General features: G+C 50.5%; 1 protein-coding gene across 1 annotated transcript in view; it reads left to right on the forward strand.

The window, feature by feature from the left end:
• Positions 1 to 21,845, forward strand: part of Cacna1a (calcium voltage-gated channel subunit alpha1 A) — a 179,279-nt gene that overhangs the window by 36,909 nt on the left and 120,525 nt on the right. The window contains exon 4 of the mRNA XM_033757319.1: positions 20,740 to 20,831. Within this exon, the coding sequence (XP_033613210.1) occupies positions 20,740 to 20,831 (92 nt within the window). The remainder of the gene's footprint in view (positions 1 to 20,739; positions 20,832 to 21,845) is intronic.

Raw genomic sequence — 21,845 nt, forward strand, 5'->3', positions numbered from 1 at the left:
TTCAGGAAAGCAACGTTCCAGAAGAGTCAAGATTCTATCAATGGACCCAGTCTCCATGGCAACAGCCATGAATGAGCCAAGCAAGGTAACCCTGGAGATGGCGTGAATGAGAAGTGGCCCGTTGCCACGGAGATGTGCTGAATGGAAAAGCCCCAACTAGCAGGGACACGTCACAGAGATGGTACAGTCAGCATGAAGTCGGAATATCTATTTTTCAACATGGTGTTACAAAAATACATTTTCATAAAGCTCACAGACCATCTCCATCCTCCTCCTTGCCTCCCACCTCATTCCTCACCCATCTTCCTATCAACACAGGCTGGCTGGGCATCCTTTGGACCCCTCCAGGGTGCCATGAGGGTTCACCTTCTGCCCATGCCTCCCTCCCTGAACTCAGGTGATACTTGCTGGACCAACATCTTCCCTTTGGGGGGACCAGCAATATCCTCAAAATCCACAAGCTGATGGGAACAGTATTAACTTGTTTAGGGTGGACACAGTTCCACCTGCACCTGCTCCAGGCTCCCATTGGGTAGACCGGTTCTCCATCGGGAAATGACGTCACACTCTCACGATGGCGTCATCTTGTTTCCCTGGTAATGTTGAATTTAGGCCTATGACCACATGGGAGGAAGTCAGAAAAGCCTGGAAAGTATCTTTGGAGAGCTTTGAATCTCTGAAACTTGAGTTCCTGGACCTGCTCAACATTCCTACATTCCTTTCTTCATTCCTTGGTTATTTTGCTGTCCAACTATACTAAGCATCGCTTGAAGCAAAGGGTTAGAAATAACTGCAGTGGCCGCCATGGGGAACGTTAAATAAACTATGGTGTATCTGTCTCTTTGGATGTTTGAAGGTGTTAAAAGGCTAGGGAGCTAGGTGCGGTGGAACGTAAGTATAATCCTAGCTACCCAGGAGGCTGAGGCAGGAGGATTGTGAATTCAAGGCCAGTGTGGGCAGTTCAGCAATTTAGCAAGACTGTCTCAAAATAAAAAATAAAAAGAGTGGGGGGTGAATTCCGTGGGAGAGCAGCCCTAGGTTTAATTCCCAATACTGGAAAAATGAAAAGACAAATAAATCTCAGAGCTGGCATTGATACCACTCTAAACACTATTCTAAAATGAGTATTAACTCATTGAATCCTTATGAGAAGACTGTAAAGTGGATTCTGTCATGTCCCTCTTTCGTGGCAGGGTTGCTTTAGCACTGAGCTCCATCCCCAGCCCTTTTATTTATTTTGAAACAGCGTCTTGTTGAATCACTAAGTTGCCCGGGCTGAGCTCAAACTTATGATCTTCCTGCCTCAGCCTCCCAAAGTGCATGTACCACTGTGCATTGGCACTGTGCATGACTGTCCTGTTCCCATTTTATAGAATGGAAAATAGTGATCTCTGTATCCAAGATAAATCATCAGGCACAAAAAGCAAGTGTCGGATAAGGCTACCATCTGCTGGCACAGGCAGCTGACCTTTCTTGCAGGGCCTGTAAAAAATAGTTGCATTTGTCTCTGCCAGGGGTCCCTGAAGGGGCTGGAATTAGCAGGAGAGCACACAGCCTTCAGGGCGAGCACTTCAGGTCTCCTCTGAATCACGTGCCATCCCGTATACTGTCTCCCACAAAACCGAACGAGACAGCCATTCTGCACATTTCCTGCACCAGGCCCCCCTGGATTCCAACATGGGCAAGAAGTCATTTTCCTGATGAGGAAAAAAAAATTTTTTTTTCTACCAGGGATCTGGTACAGGGACCTTGTGCTTGCGAGGCAGGCAGCAGGCATCACTGAGCTAAATCCCCACCCTCCTGATGAGGAATTTGAGGCACAGCAAAGTTAGGGGACACCTGGAATTCCACACTAGGCCACCTGGATGCAGGATTTATGTGGGACACAGAGTGATGGCTGCTGTGGGCTTGCACATGCATGTGTCTGTATGTTTATGTGTACATGAAAGTGTGCATCATGTGTGCATGTGTGTGTCTGTGTGTGGTGTGGTTATGTTTGTGAGCATGTGTGGGTATTTGTGTTTTGAGAGAGGAAAGTAGCAGGAAAAGAATCTCCCCAAAGTCATCAGAGACTAGGTTGTAGCTTAGACTGTCCCGAAGGAACAAGGGAGCCATGGATGGATCTATCCAGACAGAGGTTTATTTAGCGGGATTCCTCTGGCTGAGGGCTGGGGGCTTGTGATCAGGTGCGGAGGAAGGGCTCTCCTGCCCACCCACCTACTGTTCTGCATAGCATCCAGGGGCTGTTGAGTGCAGAGGACGTTCACCAAGCTGGGTGTCCCCACACCAAGGTCACTGGCCTCTTGTCCTGCCCACAGCCTGCATTGTAGCTGCCCACAGTTTTGGGCCCCCTTCCCAGCTGCACAAAGATGGCCCTGTGGGAGGAAGGAGAGTCCATATGGGCATCTCTGGGGGCCCATGGGTGCTGGTGTGGGTGGAGAGGCAGGAAGGCAGCGTGGATGGATCCTTACTGCAGCACCTCCCAACTGGGCCAGCAATTTCTGTGCCTCAGTTTCTCATTTGCAAAATGGGGCCAGCATAGCCAGCCTCCAGAGGCTTTATGTGCTCTGAGACACACCGAGGATCATCCTAATGGTGAGGTTGATGAGGTGCTGTGTTAACCGACCCTCCACATGCAACCAGCTCCCCTTGCTGCACTGTGTGATTTGGGGCCGGTTCCTCACCCTCTCTGGGCCTCATTTGTTTCATCTGTTCTATGCATCACAGCATACTAACTTTAAAGCATTGTGGAGAGACTTAATAGAAATGATCGTCATGAGGCTCTAGGAGCAGAGTCCGGTGCCTTGTAAATGTTCGATAAACATGAGAGATGGTTGATAACAACTCATTGTCATGGTTTAGATCTAGAAAGTCCCCAGAGTCTCATGTGTGTGGAAAGTGACTGGTTTGTGGGGCGCTGCACTCATCATCGATGAGTTCAAGGGTGACCGTGCTGTTAGAGGTGGGGCCAACGGGAGCTGTTGTTCACTGTGGTGTAACCTAGAAGGGTTCATTCTTGTCCCCGGATCCTACTCTTTCTCTCTCTTTTTCCTGACCACTGTGAGGTGAGTGCCTGTGCTCCATTAGGCCCTTCCACCATGATGTTTCTTTCTGTCTTGGAGCCAGTTGACTATGGAACGAATCCCCTGAACCATCAGCCAAATTTCTCCTCCTTTAAGTTGTAGGTGATGAGTGTTTTGTCCCCTCGACAGGAAAGCTGACTGTTGCATCACCTGACCAAAGCAGACCTCTTCACCTCACCATTATTTGAAGTCCTTCCTCCCCGTCCTCCGGTTTTGCTCATTCTCCTCACATTCTCCTTATACCCCACATGTGACCCACCCCTGCTGATGAGTTGGCTTGTTTCTGGAAAATCCTGGAGCTCTACCTTTCTTGCAGGCTGCAGGTGTCCCTAGTTCCTACAGTTATGTGCAGCACATAATACTTGATAAGGAGAACCTCTGACAGTGTTGCTAGTTTTTGTCCTTATTATCTATGTTATCAGCTTTCATCACCATAACAAAATACCCAAGTCAATCAACTTGAAAAGAGAACGGGTTTATTTTGGGCTCACAGCCATAGAGATTCCAGTCACCTTTGGACCTACGGCAAACCATGCATCATGGTGAGAGTGTTTGGTGAAGCCAAATCACTAACCTCGGGGCTGCTGGGAAGCAGAGAGAGAGAGAAAAGATCAGAGTTATGTGGTCCCCTCACAGCCACACCCCCAGTGACCTCACTTCTTCCCACTAGGCCCCACCCCTTAAAGGCTCCACCAATTGGCCCCAAACTGGGGACACCAAGTCTTTAACACATGGGCCTTGTGGAGGATATTTAAGGTCCACACAATAGCTCCATACTAAGCTTTTTCGTTATTATTTTAGAGTGTTCTCCTGCTTGTTAAAAACACATTTCCAGTGCAGTTTGCTATTCCAGCAGAAGCCCTCACACAGCTGTGTTTACCACATCTGGGGTTGCAGCTAGAGGGCACATCAAATGGTCACCCCACAACGTCTAGGTCTCAGCACACACTCTCTGGGGTGTCCCACGATGCTGAAATCACCACACAACACTCTGCTCAGAACACAGCCCCTTTAAAGGATGTGTGCTGGGAGTCAGGTGTCATAGTGCCCTGTTGTCATCCCAGCTACCCAGGAGGCTGAGGCAGGAAGATATCACAAGTTTGAAGCCAGCCTGGGCAACTTTGTGAGAGCCTGTCTCAAAATACAAAATGAATATTTACTCTACGTCGGTGACTGTCCTGGACGGCAGGGAGACCTTGTAACCCTTCTAATCCAACAGGTGGGGACCCTAAGCAGTGGTGTGCTGGAGGATAGGGAGCATGAGGGGAAAGTGGCAAACCGAGGGGTTCCGCCGCGGTGTAGCTGCCCTGTAACTGTACACTAGCCAGTGTTCTCTGTGCACTTAGCCCTCTGGCTCCATGGGTTCTGCACCTGAAAATTCAGTCAGCCGTGCATCAAAAATAATCAGGAAAACAAAACTGCACCTGTAGTGAACATGGCCAAACTTTTTTCCTGGTGCTTATCCCCTAAATAATAGAGTGTAACAACTGTTTCCATAGCATGTACATACATGAGGTATTATAAGTCACCTGGAGGTGTTTTAAAGCCTCCAGGAGGATGTGCATAGATTACATGCAAATCCGGTGCCATTTCCTATGGAAATTTGAGCAGCCTCAGATTTGGGTATCAGTGCTGGGGCGGGAGGCAATTCCTGGAACTAGTCCTTGCCTTGCAAACACAATTAACCCACATAATGCAACAGCCTCACTCCTTGGGCACCATTATTGGCCACATTTATAGGTGAAATAAGGGGAGATCAGAGGAAAGGTCTCGGCCATAGTCACACATCTGAGAAGCGGCAGAGTTGGGATTCAAATCCAGGGAATCTGGCTGAGGAGCCTGTGCTTTGTCTACATTCAGTGTGGTGAGCTAGAGGTCGAGAGACCCAAAAGTTGGTGTGATCTACTTTTTAGTCACTGAGGACCTCAGCACGTAGATAAAAATGTCCCTCCCCAGGCTGCTGGTGGCCCTGTGGGGCCACACCCTTGTTATCTGAGTTCCAGGTCAGTTTCCCTGCACAGCACCATGGATGCTCAGGTCTGGGCCCTTGTCCGTGATTGCCTTGGCTTTACCTGCTTGATGGTACCATAGTCCTGGCAGTGAGGTCACCACGCTTCTCCAAACAGCAGACTTAAAGCTGCTTTACTAGAATATTCAGTGTTCTCCTACACTAACGTGCAGATTCAAGTCAGACTTGACTTCCAAATTACCAACCTTTCAAGAAATGCAGAATTTCTTAGTCAGTGAGTAGGATGGTGTTAGGGGCTGAAATCACACCCTAAGACTTGACAACAGGGTCCCAGGTCCCACAGTGAGTGCCAGACAGGGTTTATCTAGCTACAAAAGGAGAAGGACAAGGACATCCCAAGTTTTTCACAGTAGAATGGTTTAGAAGCCAGGCAAAATGGTACATAATTGTAATCCCAGCCACTCAAGAGGCTGAGGCAGAAGAGCACAGGTTTGAGGCCAGCCTGTACAACTTAGCAAGATCCTGTCTCAAAACAAAACGTAAAAATGGCTGGGATGTATATTAATGGAAGAGCACGCGCCCTAGTGCATGTGAGGCCTGGGGTTCCATCCCCAGCACTGGGGAGGGATACAAAGAGAGAAAAAGAACAGAGAGAAGAAGATGGGATGCACTTTGAAACCATAATGTTAAGTGAAATAAGTCGGGCATGGAAGGTTGAATATCGCATAGTTTCTCTTATGTGAGTGACCCAAAATATAAATAAAGATAAAAATTAAAGATAATGGCAGGAAACAGGGAGATAGGTTTTGTGGAGATGAAAAGAGATCCAGGTTAGGAGGAGATGTGGGAAGGAAAAGCAGGGAGGGGAAGTAAAAAGGATCAAGATACAATAAGTACGTGCGCCACTGCCCCACACTGAATGTATTGATTCACTGTAACGTTTGCTAAGAAAAAAGGGAAGAAAAGTAATTGTTTGAAAAGCAGAGTCATGGTCACGACAGGAGCCGTTCACAAAAGCCCCTGAGAATTTGGAAATTTATATAATCCATTTAGAAAACCACACAGCAGAAGTCAAATGTGAAGTGGACAGTGTTCGATGTTACCAGTGGGTTTGGTGGGGGAGTCGCACATACCTGTACACCCTACACACACACACTCCTCTGTAAAGCCCCAAGACTCAGTGACGACTGCCTCCCCAACCAGTGTGGTTCTCTGGGGTCACCCTAGGGGTGAGGTGAGAATTCTTGAATTTTGTGCAAGTGTGGATGCTTTCGTGTGTGTGTGTGTGTGTGTGTGTGTGTGTGTGTGTGTATGCACGCGCGCGCGCAGAATTGGGGATGAATACAAGGCCTTATACATGCTAGGCTAAACTACATCCCAACCCCAGATTTTTTTTTCTACCAAACATTATCATTGCTAACTTCTGGCCGGTGCTTGCTTGTTTTCTTTGCAACATTGTGAGTAAATTTTCCACTCTTCCTATTTTATTTTATTCATCGTGACAGGGTTTCACTACGTGGTTCAGGCTGGCCTTGAGCTCACTGTGTAGCCCAGGCTGGTCTCAAACTCATGACTCAGCCTCCTGAGTACTAGAATTACAGGCAAGCAACACCATGCCCATCAAACTGTTATTTTAGAGGAGAGGAAACAGAAGCACATAACGGCCGACTAGCTCCCAAGGCTGTGGAGTCAGGAGCAGTAGGAGTCAGTAGGCTACCTGGTTGTCCTGATCCGCTGGGGCCTCCACTTCTGGAATCTTCTCTCGCTCCTGTCCTCTGCTCCCAGGGACCAGAGGCCATATGGCACCCAACTCCTCTGTGATCTTAGAAAACACAGCTATGGCCTGTGAATCCTCAAAGGGGGGCTTGGGTTTTGCAGGGGGAAAGAAAGCAGAAAGAGAAGGGCGGAGTTTGAGGTTGTTCTCAGCATGGTAAGGAGCGAGCTGTGACTTGGAATAAGCAAGAAAGGAGATTTTGGGAACTTGGATAGAACTATGGTTGCCTGTGTACACAAAAATGTAAAATGTGCTCATTAGAGGTTTGGATTGACAGACCTTAGGACAAGAATTTGGGTAGTGTTTTTTGCTATGACAAGGAATAAAGCGGCTCAAGCTGACATTGCTTCTGCCACCCCAAGCCGCACCTCTCCACCCCGCTTTCTCTTCTCTCTCTCTCTCTTCTCATTTTAGGATCTGGACTGCTGCTGATTCATCTCTCCAAGCCGTGCAGGAGAGAGGAAGTCACAATTGCTCATTGACCGGTTTTTCTTTCTTTAGTGACTCAGCTGTGATTCACATTTTAATTAATGGAGGGGAAGCCTGATGAGTCCTAAGGCATCTGTCCAATCACGCAGAACCCGAGGCTGGTTATAAAATAATACCTGAAAAAACTGGGTGCCCTGGATTAAACTATGCCTTCTCCCCTGTGAGCTCTGAGGCTGCCACCGAGCCCTCCAAATTCTGTTTCCCCGAGGGACTCTCTGAACCAGATCGAGCCAGTCCGAGTCCTGAGCAGCATTTTTGCATAGTCCGAGGTCAGGACAAGAAATAGAGGCCTGAGCCCCCTGGGACAGCAGAAGGATCATGGGAATGCAGTATCGCTTCCTGAGCTGGTCTTTGGCTGTGATCCCAGATTCAAACCTGGCCTTCTTCCCCTTGGGGCCTAAAATTTGTCTGAGCCCAATGCAGGGCAGCTTCTGTGCATTCCGCTTGCCCAGAGAATGGGAAAAGCGCGGCTCGTGATGGCCAGGCTACTTCCTGCGCCCTTACTACGCATCAGGCTGCAGCATGCTCAGCACTTTCCTTGAATGATCACATTGAACCCACTCCCCATCCCCCGGAAGAGAGACGTTTTATATAATTCTCCATCCTCTCCCTGAGGAATCTGAGGCTTCGCCATTTGCCCAGTGTAGATAATCAGGCAGGATACAAACCCAACCCAAACGCTTCTTGCCCAGAAGCCAGAGCTCGCATCTACTACATTTCTCTGCCTTTCATTCAGCTGAAAAGAAACATTGAAGCTGACGGCTCACTGAACAAATTCTTTCTGAGCTTTGCTATGTCCTGGGCTCTGTTCTAGACACTGGAATCCATAGGTGAATCAGAGAGGAGTAGGTGGCCCCAGGGGGCTGACCTCGAAGCCAGGAGTGTATCCTTACGGTTAGTTACTATGTATTAAATAAGCTACGCTCCTTTTTAAGTGTATTAAATATGCTTTCTGCTATAACAAAGAACCCCCCAGGATGAATAATGGTGCGCACACAATGGAAATTTAGGATGTGTGTGTGTGTGTGTGTGTGATTTGTGATTGTGGGGATAGAACCCAGGGCCTCATGCAAGCTAGGCAAGTGCTGTACCACTGAACTACATGCCAGCCCTAGAAGTTTAATTCTTGCACATAGAAGATACAAAAGGGGTATTTTTTAGCTGAAACATTGTGATTCAAAGTATTGTATGGGCTACAGTGCACTAATTCCACACATGTATATAATCTATAATGATGAAATCCAGGTAATCAGCATATCCCTCTGTTTCAACATTCATTATTTCTTTTGTATTGGGTGGGATCTTTACAACTCTTGCATCGTATCACCCTTTTTGGGGGGTACCGGGAATCGAACTTGGGACCTTGTGCTTGCGAAGCAGGGGTCAGAACCACTGAGCTACATCCCTGGCCTCTCCCAACTCCTAGTTCCTAATCAAACACATGTTATTGTCAATTATAGTCACCCCTTGTACTGTAGAACACTAGGACTTGCTCCTTGTACCTAATTGGACTTTGGTCTCCATTACCCAGCCATTGTCTGCTCCTCTTCCCCGTCCCTCCCACTACTGGAGGACATTACTCACCACTCTTCTATTCTCTTTTTCTATGAAATCATCATTTTTAGTTACCATGGAGGAATGAGGACACGTATCATCTGTCTTTTTGCCTGGCTTATTTCGCTTACAGTGACCTCAAGTTCCATCCATGCTGCTGCAAATGATAGAATTTCATTCTCTTCTATGGCTGAATAATACTCCATTCTGTATTTAAGTTATGTTTTCTAAAGGGATGTTCTAGAAAAACTCTCCTCTCAGCACTGAGTTGGGACCAATACTGTGTCAGCATTGTGGCTTCTCCAGTCCAAGCTTTCCGTGGTCCTCAATATCAAGACACAGAAGAGGAAAGGATATGAGGAAAGCACCCAGAAAATGTTTCTGGCCTGACCTGGAAGTGGTCCACATGACTTCTACCTACCTTCCATTGGCTGCAACTGTCACGAAGCCATGCCTTGGTGCAAAGCTGGGGACAGAGCGTAGCATGGCTTTCAGGAAGGACAGATGACCCAGATTCTGCCTGTGTCCTCACTGAGAATGCAGCTCCACATCTTGATCTGTGTCACCTCCTTACAAGCCCTGCCTTAGGGCAGTCTTAAGGGCCACCCCTGATCTCTTCCACCCACTTCCTCTGTTCTTTTGGTCTTCCTGATCTCAGGAATTGCTCTTGGTTTATAATAAGGTAATAGCAACAGAGGATCCCTGTTCCTTAAGGTGAGGAAATCTAAAATTAAATCCTGCTTCTCCAGAAACTTTGGTCTCAGAAACTGGGGTGGACGTAGGGACCCTCAAATAGGCAGGCTTTATGGATCGTCCATTCCTCCCACCTGTACTAATCGGGGTCCCCACAGGAAAAAGTATTCATCCTCCCATAAATGGTTTAAACGAAGCACATGTTATGAAAAAGACTCCTGAAAGAGTTAGGGGCAGGTGAAAAAAATAGAGAAGGGATGTTGAGGCCCCTAGAGGGAAGCCTTCACTATCCCCACCTTCCAGGAAGCCCTTGCAGGCAGAGCCATGCAGAAGGAACTATGATCAGACCATGGAGGAAACAGGGAAGTCATACAACAACCTCTTTCCTTCTATCCATCTTCTCCCAGCATCATCCCTTAGTCAACCCTAAGCAGGAATGTGAGCAAGGCATTATGGGAGCTGGAGTTCCATCACCTAGCCTTAGCTAAGTCCCACCAGAGCAAAGCATTCTGGAAGATAAAGTTCTAGCACTTGCCTTAACCAGTGCCTGCCAGAGCAAAGCCTTCTGGGAGATGAAGTCCACGAAGGTCCACCTTTCAGGGCATAGTGGATTTACTGTGGTGAATAAGCAGAGTAGTATGTCCTTGATTGTGTAATCCACTCTTTAACTAGAGAGCTCCACAGCACCTGGAGTAGTCTGTTTTCTGATGCTATAGCAAAATACCTGAGGCTGGTTACTTTATAAAGGTTTAATTAGCTCAAAGTTTGGGGATTTCAAGGGCATGGGATCAGCATCACTTAGTTTCTGGAGGGTCCTCACAGCTGTATCATGTGACAGGTGGCATTACATGAGAGAAACAAAGTGAGGAAGCAGGGAGGGGTTACTTTTGTTCTTTTACGTCAACCATCTTATAAGGGTTCACCAGGGTCCCATGAGAAGTACTTTAATCCCTTCTGGTGGTGATGCCCCAGCTGTCCCCAGGACCCCTCCTCTTAAAAGTCCCACTACTCCCCAATATCCCCACCCCAGGGATCAGCCTGCCAACACGGGAACCTTTGGGAGATGAACCGCATCAAAACCACAGCAGGCATGCCCAAGGTTTTGGACGAATGAGACTGTAAGTTAGTTGTCACCACGTTGGTTGTGATTGTTGAGGCCAAAATGATGTGGGAGAGCCCATAGGTCGAACCACCTGCTTCCCGCATGGTGGCCCCTTAGCTAGACCATCAGTGTCTCCTGGCATTGTTCTCTTCACTTGTAGTCAGTGTTCGAGGAAATTCACCCCACATCTGCTTCCAATTTTCACCAGGTTCCTCGGGACCTTGCCAGCTTCTTCTTAAGACCCTGCCGTCTCCCTTCAAATTTCCTCGGGATCATTGACTTCTTTTTTATCTTCCATCTCAGAGAAATCTGTGTCCCTTCACTTTTCCAAGTCTGACAAGCATTGCAGGGTGCAGTTCGCTGTCTGCGTCCGCAGGGTCGGCATCCTGGATTCAGCCAACTGCAGCTGGAAAATAAAGTCTACAGGAGGAGGTGCACAGATTCTTTGAAAACAGTACACCATTTCTGTAAGGGTCTTGAGTGTCAGTGGGTTTGGTGTCTAAGGGACATCCTGGAAGCAACCCCCTTTGGACACCGAGGAGTGAGTGAGGGACTGAAACGCTGGATCAAAACCCATCTGTGTTGCACACTAGCTGTGTAGGCTGGGGCAGGGACTCAACCTCTCTGATCTAGAAAGCAGGGGGAAGGGTTGTACGTACCCCAGAGGTCAGGATAGAGACTGAGTAAGACAGGGCATGTGGCCTAGCGCGCTGCCTGTGATCTGTAAATGTTAGCTGCTTTTTAAGGTTTTTTTTAACTTCATATTGGATTATAGCATGCATATAGAAAAGCTCAGATATCTCACAGGTACACCTTGAGTAATTTTCAAAAGCTGAATGCTCTTGTGTAATGAGGGCCCCGAGCAAGAAACAAAATATCCTTGGCTTTCCCCAAATCTCCCCATGCCCTTGCATTCCAGTGATACCATCCTGGCGTCAAACAGCCACGCGTGAGGTTCGTGTGTTTTTGCACACGGAGTGAGAGAGCTCCCGTCCCCTGGTGGCGTTGTGAGGTCATCTGTGTCATCGTCATCGTTGTGGACCACTCCTCCCCATGGCTTTGTTCCGCATGGCCTGCACTTCCGTCCCCAACAGCGGACATTCGGGGCCGCCGCAGAGAGGCTGCTGTGCACGGCTCGTACCCTTCTTTGGGTGACCACGGCGTGCTTCTTCTGCGGCTATTCCTGGAAGTCAGGTGCATGTGTCCAAAGTGAGGAATCTATTTAGCTTTGGCAGAAACTGCCTAACACTTTTCTCGAGGGGCTGGACCAGCTTCAACTCCCACCAGCTGAGAGTCAGCTTTTCTTTCCTTTTTTTTATTTTTTCTTCGTTTTGGTTCGTATTAATTTATTGTGTTGTTGGGAATGGAAACCAGGACCTTGCCCATGACCCATAAGGGCTCTGCCACTGAGCTACACACCAGGCCAGTCTTCATTTTTAAAGGGCACATATTTGTATACGTTTGTGGGCTACGGTATGTGGATTTGATCCACCGATACGATGGGTAGCATTCCTACCTCCTCACATATTTGTCAGGTCTCTGTGACAGGAGCTGCCAGATTTCGTAAGCTCCCCCTGAATGGTGGGAATTTGGCTGCCAGGGCCGTAGTCCCGGTCCTCACAGCTGCACCCCATGCAGCATCTCACTGGGGTTTTCAGTCTCTCGATACCTCGATCTCTCCTCTATTTGGAAGACGCCAGTCCCCACCTGCCCCGTTACGCCATTATCTTCCTGCGTGCCTTCCTCTGGCCTCGAAGAGGTCGCTCTTCTGTCACCCACTTCAGCCCCAGTCGTGGACAAGGTCACACAGTAATGCCCTTGACCCGCTGGTCTCTGACTCCCCTCCCCCGGCCTCCTGGGTCCCCTTCCGGGTCCCCTTCCTTCTCCAGTCTTTTCTGCATTCACGCGCTTCTCCCACCTTCCGGGACCTGGGCCTCTGTTCTTGATCCTTTTTACTTAAGAAAACACTGCACTTTAAGAGGGCTTCAGGAGCCACCCAAAATAGAAACGTGTCCTTTTGTTCAATCCTTTACTTTAAAAGGCAAATAAAAGACAGGAGTTGCTCTAAGAGGAAGCTTGAGGGGCTCAGGAGGCCCTTGTGGAAGTAGGAATAACTTCACACGAAGGGAAACATTCAAGAGAATCACTGAGCAGCCGGGCTGAGGAGCAGACTCCTGATGCAGAACTTCAGGGGCACAGATTCCAACGTGGAAAATCCTTTATCGGTGACAACTGAGATGTTGACAGGCAAAATGCACCACGGCAGTTCAGGGACCAAACAGCATGGATCCCGGTCCTGGTTGTGCCATTGCCTGTGTGTCTTTGGCAGAGACATCGGCCTCTCTGGGGCCCCGTTTTTTCATCAGTTAAATGGAGAAAGTACCGTCTGCCTATGAGGGTGTTGCAGGTTCTGAGTGGCTTAATATTTCTGAATCATTTAGAACACTGATTGGCATAGGTGACCATGAAAGATGTAAACAGTGAAGAGAATGGTAGAGAAAATAAACCAAGGTTAATACTTAACTGCTACTTGTTGTGTCATCCTGTGCCATGCAGCTATTTTAAATTTAAAGAAATTTAAATTAAAAGTAAATAAAACCTAAGCCAGATGCAGTGGTATTGGCTTATAATTCTAACTACCTGGGAGGCTGAGGCAGGAGAATCACAAGTTCGAGGCCAGCCTGGACATCTAAGATCTGGTCTCTAAAATAAAAAGTGCTGGGAATATTACACATGTCTAACTTGCATGAGGTCCCAGGTTGAATACCACCAAAAAAAGGGGGCCAGATGCTTTTTCCAGAAAGTTCTGGAACAGGCATAACTAATCAGTCTGTGGGAACAGAACATAGTTCAGTCATTGCCTTTAGGGGCAGCAGTAATTGGAAGCAGGGAGGGCTTACAGATGACAGAAAACGGGGTTGTGATGGCACAAGGGGATTCAGCCTGTGAAAGCTTAACTCTTACCCTTTCTTAGTGCATGTCACATTTAAGAATGGCAAGTTCTTAAGTAGTTCAAGAAAGGGCTGTGAATTTAAGACCATAATACTAAACCCAGGCAGCGGAAAGGCCTTCCTGCAGCGTGCCGTGGGTTGGCACGGACCAAGCCCAGCCACACACTCACTAGACCTCCCAGGAAAGCAGCCCCAAAATGTGGCCAGGCACTTTAGGGACATGAAGATGAAAAAACAGCCAGCCTGAGGTGTGCCGCTCAGGTCCTCTGTGATCAGGAAGGTGACAATGAGTATTTCTGTGTGTGTGTGTGTGTGTGTGTGTGTTTGCGTGTGTGTGTGTCTGTGTTTAGTTTGGGTTTAGTGTTTAATCTGTTGTTTTGTTTCAGGGCTGGGGATGGTGTCTTAGTCACTTTTCTCTCTGGGACAGGTACGCAACACCTGCACCTTAAAGGAGAGCTTTGTTTTGGCTTCAGTCCTTGAACGGTCCGCGGCCTAGTGGAAGGTTCTGGCAGGGGAAGGCTGCTCGGCTCATGGTGGCACAGAAGCAGGAGGGAGCAGAGGAGCTAGGGAGGGGTCCCGAGGGGGTCCCGCCCTTCTCAATCGTGCCACCCCCACCCCGACGGCCGCTTCCAACCAGACCCCGCCTCCTAGCTACACATTGAGATGCCCCGCCTCATACTGGTCACCCTTCGGAAGTCCCCGCCGTGAGCGCATGAAGCTTTGGGGAGACATACAGATACAAAACACAACATTGTGCCTCAGAGCAGTCCAGGATTCAAGGCAGCTGCGTTCGTGTCCGGCGAGGCCTGGTCTCTGCTTCCAAGATGGCGCCCTGCTCGGTGCGGCCTGGCGCGGCCTGAGGAAGGCGGGAGGGCACACCCGCCTCGGACCAAATTAACCTCATCTGTGAGGGCTCCGCTCTCTGGACTCCTCCTCTTCCTAGAGCCCACCTCTTTATAGCATTTCATTAGGGTCTGAGTTTCCGCAGGAATCTGGGAGGCCATTCATATTCAAACCACAAGTCTACAGTTGTAGAAGAATGAACTTGAAGAGGGAGTTGCAAAGATACAGACGGCGTGGGAAGCAGTTTCTTCCTGGGTCCCCATCTCGGGAATATTTGGCTAGAATCCCTGAGGGCCAAGAAGTCCATCCAACCTGAGAGTCAGTGGCCACAAAAGTCCCTGTCACCTCCCAGGTTTCCCAGCCATGCTGGGATCTCCTCCTCACTCCCCATCTTCTGCCCTTCTGTCTCACTGCTGACCGTGAGCCTTTGCCAACCCCAGGACCTTTGTATCCGCTCCCATCTATGCAGCACCTGGTGTTGCAAATATTTATCACTATCTTGACTCCCAGCCAGCAAAGAGAAACATCCCTGCCCTGCAGTCTCCACGCTCAGTCAGCACCGCCCCATGGAATGTTCTGTGGCAGTGGAAGTCTGTGTGTACATATCCTTGTGGGAATATGGGGCACTTGAAATGCAACTGCTACAACTGAATGTTTCATTTGATTTAAATTAACTTTAATGTGTATTTAAAAGCTATGTGTGGCCAGCGGTCACCATATTGGACAGTGTGGCTCTGACTTCTGTCCCTTGACGTACAAATAGAGCTGATGCTCTCCCGTCCTGAGAATCTTCCCTTTTCGTTCCCAGACTTGCACTCTCGTTCCTCCCCACCGGTTTTCTGGCAGCTGTTCTTGCTCACAGCAAGACGGCCTAGGAACCAGATGGCATACGGAAGGGATCCTCTGTCCTCCCCATCTTCTCCTCACTGGGCTGCCTGAGCGATGAGCAAGTTGTCTTTTCTCAGAATGCTTTTGAACCTGACCCTCAGGGGTGCTATTCTCTGCTAGGTCTCCTCGCATCTTCTTCCTCTACTTGGCTCTTGAAGTGTTGATCGGCCCCCATTTGGGGACATCTGGTCTACCATGACCTCCTCGGCTTTGGAATTCACTCAGCAAATATTTTTTGAGTAGCTGGTAAGCATGAGAGGTGCCGTGGATACGCGTGCAGGCACACGCACACGCGCACACACACACACACACACACACACGCACACACACACACACACGCGCGCGCGCACACATCTTTTCCTTCCTGTAGCTGACGTTCTGGAGGGAGTGAGAGATGAGCACAACTTCATACGCACTCCATCTCCAGAGAGTGGATGGGCAGTGCCTCTTAGCGCAGGGAGCCTGAAAGCCCTCTCTGAGAAGGTGGAATCTGAGCCTCGACCTGAGGCTGTGAAGAGGCCAGCGAGGCCAAGAAGGAGAGAGCTGGACGGACAGGAATGAGCAAGCATTGGCAGCAGCAAGGTCAGCATAGCACTTCCAGTGTGGGAAGGAACCGTCCCTGTTGGCAAAAGAAAGAGAAAGTTGGGGATATGGTGAGGTGGGCTGCTTGGCAGAGATGAAATCATTCGAGATCTGTGGTCCTGGTAGAGTCCAGATTTTATTCTGAGCCTCATGGAAGCCACCGGAAAGTCTCAACTAGGCAGTGACAGAAAATCAGTGTCTCAGACGGGACGTGTCCACAACTCAGCTCTTGGTCACCCTCCAGACCTGCTCTCTTCTCTGTCATCCCCCACCTCTGTTGATGGCTACTCCATCTTTCAACCCTGGGGGCCGCCATCTTGTTCTCCATAACTCCCCACCACATGACATCCTGTACATGTTATGTCGTCTTAGGTTTTTTTATTTTATTTTTTCAGTACTGGGAGTTGAACCCAAGGCCTTCACAATGAGCTCTATCCCCAGCCCTTTTTTTTTTTAATTTTGAAGCAGGCTCGCCCTAAATCACTCAGTTGCCCAGGTTGGGCTCAGACTTGTAGTCCTCCTGCCTCAGCCTCTCAGAGTGCTGGAAGGACAGGTGTGCGCCGCTGTCCCCAGCTCTATTTGTTCACATGACATCCTTAGGCCCTCCCTGAGCACTGGACACCTAATAGTTGCTCAGTTAATCTCCCCCCCCCTTTTGGTACCAGGGGTTAAACTTGGGACCTTGCACTTGTGAGGCAGGTGGCGGAACCACTGAGCTAAACCCCCCGCCTTGCTCGCTTAGTCTTTGCTGAATGAAAGGATTTTGCCTAGTGGCTCCTTTAGCACCAGGCAAACAGGAACCTTTCTCACCTACCTCATTTACGTAGTCGCAAGAGGCCATGAGCATGTTGCTGCACAGATCTGGGATTGTGCAGTCCTGTGGCCCCAGGTTCCGGTTCCGACCCAGTGGTACCGACCTCCACGCGTTGGTAACTTCTCTGGGCTTTAGTTGCCTCCTCTGTAAAATGGGACTGGAGCAGCGCGGGTGGCACTGCAGGGCGGGCGTGGGGGGTCCAGGCGAGCTCCCGGTGCACAGCAGTCGGTGCATCTATATATAAACCGGGGCCTCCTTTCTTCTCCCACCGCCTCTGTCCTAGTTGCAGCCCTCGTTACTCTGGCCTGCGCTTGCGGCTGCCTCCTAACTTCGGCTTCATCACTAGCAATCTGTCCTTTCAGCTGTCAGGCTATCTTCTCAACGCCAACCCTGATCACAGCCCTCCTCTGCTCCGAGACCCGACGTGGCTCCCGCTGTCCACAGGGCAGCACTCAGCTCCTCTGCTCCTCTCCAGTTCCGTCCCCACCTCACCCTCGCCCAGCCAGGAAGTCTTCTCGCCCCTTCTCCCCTCCTGTTTCCCCTCATCCTTCCCGGGAGGGGATGGGCAGTCATGGGTCCTGGGTGCCAGCAGACTGTTCTGGACCTGAATCGGGTCTGACCAAGTCAAGGTAAAGGGTCGCTCAAAGACAGAGGGCGAGCTCTGAGAATCTCTCACTCTGCCCGGATTTCATCTCGGCGGTGCTACTGTCCAAACCTCTGTTCACTTCTTCCTCCTCCTCCTCCTCCTGCCTCAGCACCTCTGCCTGGGGTCCTCACTACCACGTCCCGTGTGATCTCCCCACACCACGCTCATGGCTGCTCTCCTCCTCCCCAGTCGGCCTGCAGAGAGACTGAATTTTCATACAGAGCTGCTCAGGTCACTCCCCTACTCAGAACCCACAGCACTGGGCACCAGCTGCCCATCAGCTCCCGCCCTCGTCTCCTTCACACCCTGATTCTGCCCACTCCAGCGTCATCGTGTTCCTCAAGCACCCCCAGGCTCTGTCAGCCACAGGACCTTTGCACTGCCTGTTTCCTGTCTACTTTTCCATGTGGTTCATCTCTTGCTTTCATCCACTGTACACAAGCACCCATTCTCTGGACTTGCACTGACACGGTCAGTGATGGCCACACATTCCCTTTAGGGTTTGCACGGAGACGCACGGTGGGCACGGATGCACATGTGTAGAATATCTTGCGAGTCCGTGTTGGTGGCTTGCTGAGAGTGGAGCACAGCAGGCTCCCCATTCCACGGGGACAAAGCAGCAGCCACTGAAGACATCAGACAAAGCATTGCTTCTGCACTGACCGTGTGACAGCATCGTGGCTAGTCACGCGGCGTTTCTGGCTTCTGGTGTCTCTGGAGCAGGCGTGTACAAGAGGCTGCGTGTGTGCTGTGCGTGTAAGGGGTGTAAGGGGCGGGCACCCTCCAGGATTATAGAGCCAGCTCCCTGTGTGTCCCGAGGGGCCACTGTGCTTTGGGCAGACTGGGCTCCTGAAGCTGTATTACTAACATCCATTTCACCTTTTTTTAAAATGTAGCTACTTGAAAATTTAAAATCTCACATGCAGCTCTCTCTGAATGCCGGGGGCGGGGCGAGCAGAAGCCTTTGTCCACATAAATGGCACCGTGTCCCCTGGCCCCACTGCATGTCACTGAAGGACTCCTTCCCTGCCCCTCTGACATCTGGCTGCTTGCTCACTGGGCTCCCGTCTGTCTCCCCCACAGACAGGGATTCCTGGCACTTGCATCCCGGGACCTCGATGGAGTCCTGCGTGCAGTTGGTGTTGGTTAATGTTTGTGAAGCACATAAATAAAGGGTCAGCTGTATATATATGGTGCATGGTGCACACACTGACCAACAGCTTTTACCTGCCAGGAAAGCTGAAAACGAGGCCCTTGCTGGATGAGAGGAAATCAGCACAGCTGCTAACTGATCTTCAGAGAGCTGGTGGAGGAGAGGGAGACGCTGGTCAGATGTGAAATAGCAGCTCACGACAGATAAGCCATGGAAGCAGCCATGTGCTCATGAATAGATGTACAGATAAGAAGACAGGACAGTTACACTGGGTGGAATATTACTCAGTCGTGAAGAAGAGTGAAATAGTTCATTTGGGTGGAAGGAGAGTGAAATAAGCCAGACTCAGACAAATATTGCATTTTTTCCTCACATGGAGAGAGAGGGAAAAAGGGAGGGAGAGCAGGAAAGTAGAAAGGAGAACTTTAGAGAAGAAGGAAGAACAAGGGAAGGGAAATGGAGGAAGAATAACCAAGCACATTTCCTGCCAGAACACATAAACCCAAATGAAACGCCCTGGTGTGCACAACCCACATGTGCTCAACTAGAACAGCGTTGGCTAGCGTGGCCCCACGTCCTGTGGCACCTCACCACCCAGGCTCTGTCCAGCATTTCTGCGTGAGCAGGACGGTCTCGTGTGTCACTGCACCCGGCACACAGGGCCTGCTCAGTCGCACCCTTGGCAGTAGGGGAAGTGGGTCCGTCCAACCTGCCGTGCCCATCTCACCTGGGTAACCTTGACAGGAGACTCTGGAATGGTCCCCAATGGAGTTTGCAGTGACCCAGAGTAGCCCCCAGAACAGAGTCAGCTGTGTGGTGATCCCAGGAGCTGCCGGCGGAAGAGGAAAGGCCAGGCGACATGGGGGAGTTACAGGCCAAGCTATCCATGGGAATTCACACTCAGGCTCGTGGGAGCCTGCAGACCCTCACACTCGAGAGCTGCAGGCGGAGGCGTGAGAGGTAGGGGTGCCGATCCACCCCTCTTGGGAGTCTTGGGCATGGGTTGCTCCTGCTCCTGCTGTTCCCTGCGCCGGCCTCAGTGGGAGCTAAGAGCTGTGGTTACTGGTCAGCTGCAGGCTGCAGCATCAGGAGGCCTTGGCTCCTGGACTTCATTGAAAACGCTCCCAGATGTTGGGCTGTCCGCTGAGTCTTCAACCACAGAGTTCTCTGCTGTATTGCACTTGTTCACTCCAGGGGGCGCTATGGGAGCCCCTTCCGTTGCTTTCTGCCTCCGCAGTGCCCTGTCTGCCGCCCACCTCTGAGATGGACAGGGAGCAGGTGTTGGGGGAGCCCTTGGCCCTCCCCAGAAGCTCTTGGACAGAACAGGCTCTGGACTTGGACTTCCTGGGGAGGGAGGGTTTCCACAGAAGGCTGTCTCACCTCTTGCCACCATTCTGTTTGTTTATTTTGAGACAGGGTCTCCCTATGCAGCTCATGCTGGCCTTGAACTTGGTGATCTTCCTGCCTCAGCCTCCTGCGTGCTGGGATTTCGGGACTGTGTCACCATTGCACTTATGAGAGTGATTCTTACTTGTTACTTTTATGAGAGTGACTCTTTTTGACCCAAATCTGTGGTCTGTGCCCCCTTCCCGGCCAGCCGGTCCTCAGAGCAGGGTCACACCTGTGGTTTGTTTTCTCGCTTATCTCTGAGTAGTGGACACACTGCTTGTGAGCACACAGGATGCTCAAGCCACGTTACAAGTGACAACTGCAGAAGCTTTTGAATTGTGAGCGCCATGGATATTGCCGTGTGCAAAGCGGGAAAGTGAGGTGTGCTGCTGAGAGGTGACTTGGCCAGGGTCACCCAGCTGGGAGCGACGGAGCTGCGGTGTAATTGTTAGTATTGACCTGCTTTCCTGCAGTGAGAAAAGAGCCCCAAGCCTCCCAAGGAAGGGTCTGATCCCTCCTGACTGTGACACACATTGGATGTCACCTCAGTTGTTCATCCCAGGGGCGCAACTGTGTCGCCCTCATTGCAACAGCGAAGGGCATCAATCACGCGTCTGTTTTGAGTCTTTGTAGATCGTTTTCTATCCCGTGTGGCAGGAGCGGCGAAGACCGCTTGGCAGGTGCCAGACAGTGGCCCAGGGTCATCGAGTCACCTGCGGCCGGGACAGGGGCACCGTGGGACTCTCCCACCCACCTGCGTGACCCTGACGCCCACCCTTCTGTTTCCCGTTCCACCCCTTCCCTTCCAGCATCTTGGCGACGGTCGGGACGGAGTTTGACCTGAGGACGCTGAGAGCGGTTCGGGTGCTGCGGCCGCTCAAGTTGGTGTCGGGAATCCCAAGTGCGTGAGTTGCCGCTAACCCTGGGTGGGCTTTGCTTGGGGGTCCCCTCTGCAGGCCCCAGCCTGTGTCGAGGCACCTTCCTCTATGGGGTGGCCCCTCAGGTCCCTCAGAAACCTGGCTGCAGGGCTAGAATAGCTCCTGAAAAGCAAGGTAGGAAACTCCCCCATTTAGCCAGCACTTCCTCTCCATCAGGACTGACTCCAGACCCTACGTGATCCCACACAGCACCCGCGGCCCTGCGAGGTGGCTCCTTGTGCTGAGAGCTCCGTTTTAGGATGGGGGACACCGAGTCTCAGGAGTGGCTGGAAAATTGGAGCGGGGTCGTATTCAAAGGCTGGGCTTGGCAGTGCACACTTTAACCTCAGCACAAGGGAGGCTGAGGCAGGAGGATTGCCGAGTTTGAGGCCAGCCTGGGCTACCTAGTGAGTTCAAACCAGCCTGGACTACACAGCAAGACCCTGTCTCCCAAAAACACCACAAAAAAGAAAAAAAAAGAAGCGGTCAAAGTAGGACTTAGTACTACTTTGTGCCTCCAAGCTTGGGCAGTGACACAGATGCTGGGTCAATTCCCATTTGTCCAGTGCCTGCTGGACGTTGGGCACTGCAGAAAGAGCTTCACCTGTGTCCTCTTCTTTCAACCTCCCACGCAGCAGGTGTGTCGGTCTCCTCCCTTGGAGCTGGGACACACATACAGCCTAGAGGAGGAGAGCTGTGATAGGCTCATAGTTCAGGGGGTCTGGTCCATGGCTGGCTGGATCGGAAGTGGAGGCAATGTGGTGGAGGGGAAGAGGAGGAAAACTGCTCACATCATGGCGGCCAGGAAGCAGGAGTGGGGGTAGCCAGGGAGGAAGGTGTTTCCTTGAAAAGCACACCCAGGGCCAGGGATTTAGCTCAGTGGTTCCACCGCCTGCCTCGTAAGCACAAGGTACTGAGTTTAATCCCCGGTACCAAAAAGAAAAAAAAAAAGAAAGAAAGAAAGAAAAAGAGAAGAAAAGCACACCCAGGGCTCTGAC

This window comes from Fukomys damarensis, unplaced genomic scaffold (genome assembly GCF_012274545.1).
Source record: "Fukomys damarensis isolate Sample0158 unplaced genomic scaffold, DMR_v1.0_HiC HiC_scaffold_30, whole genome shotgun sequence".
Lineage (NCBI taxonomy): Eukaryota > Metazoa > Chordata > Mammalia > Rodentia > Bathyergidae > Fukomys > Fukomys damarensis.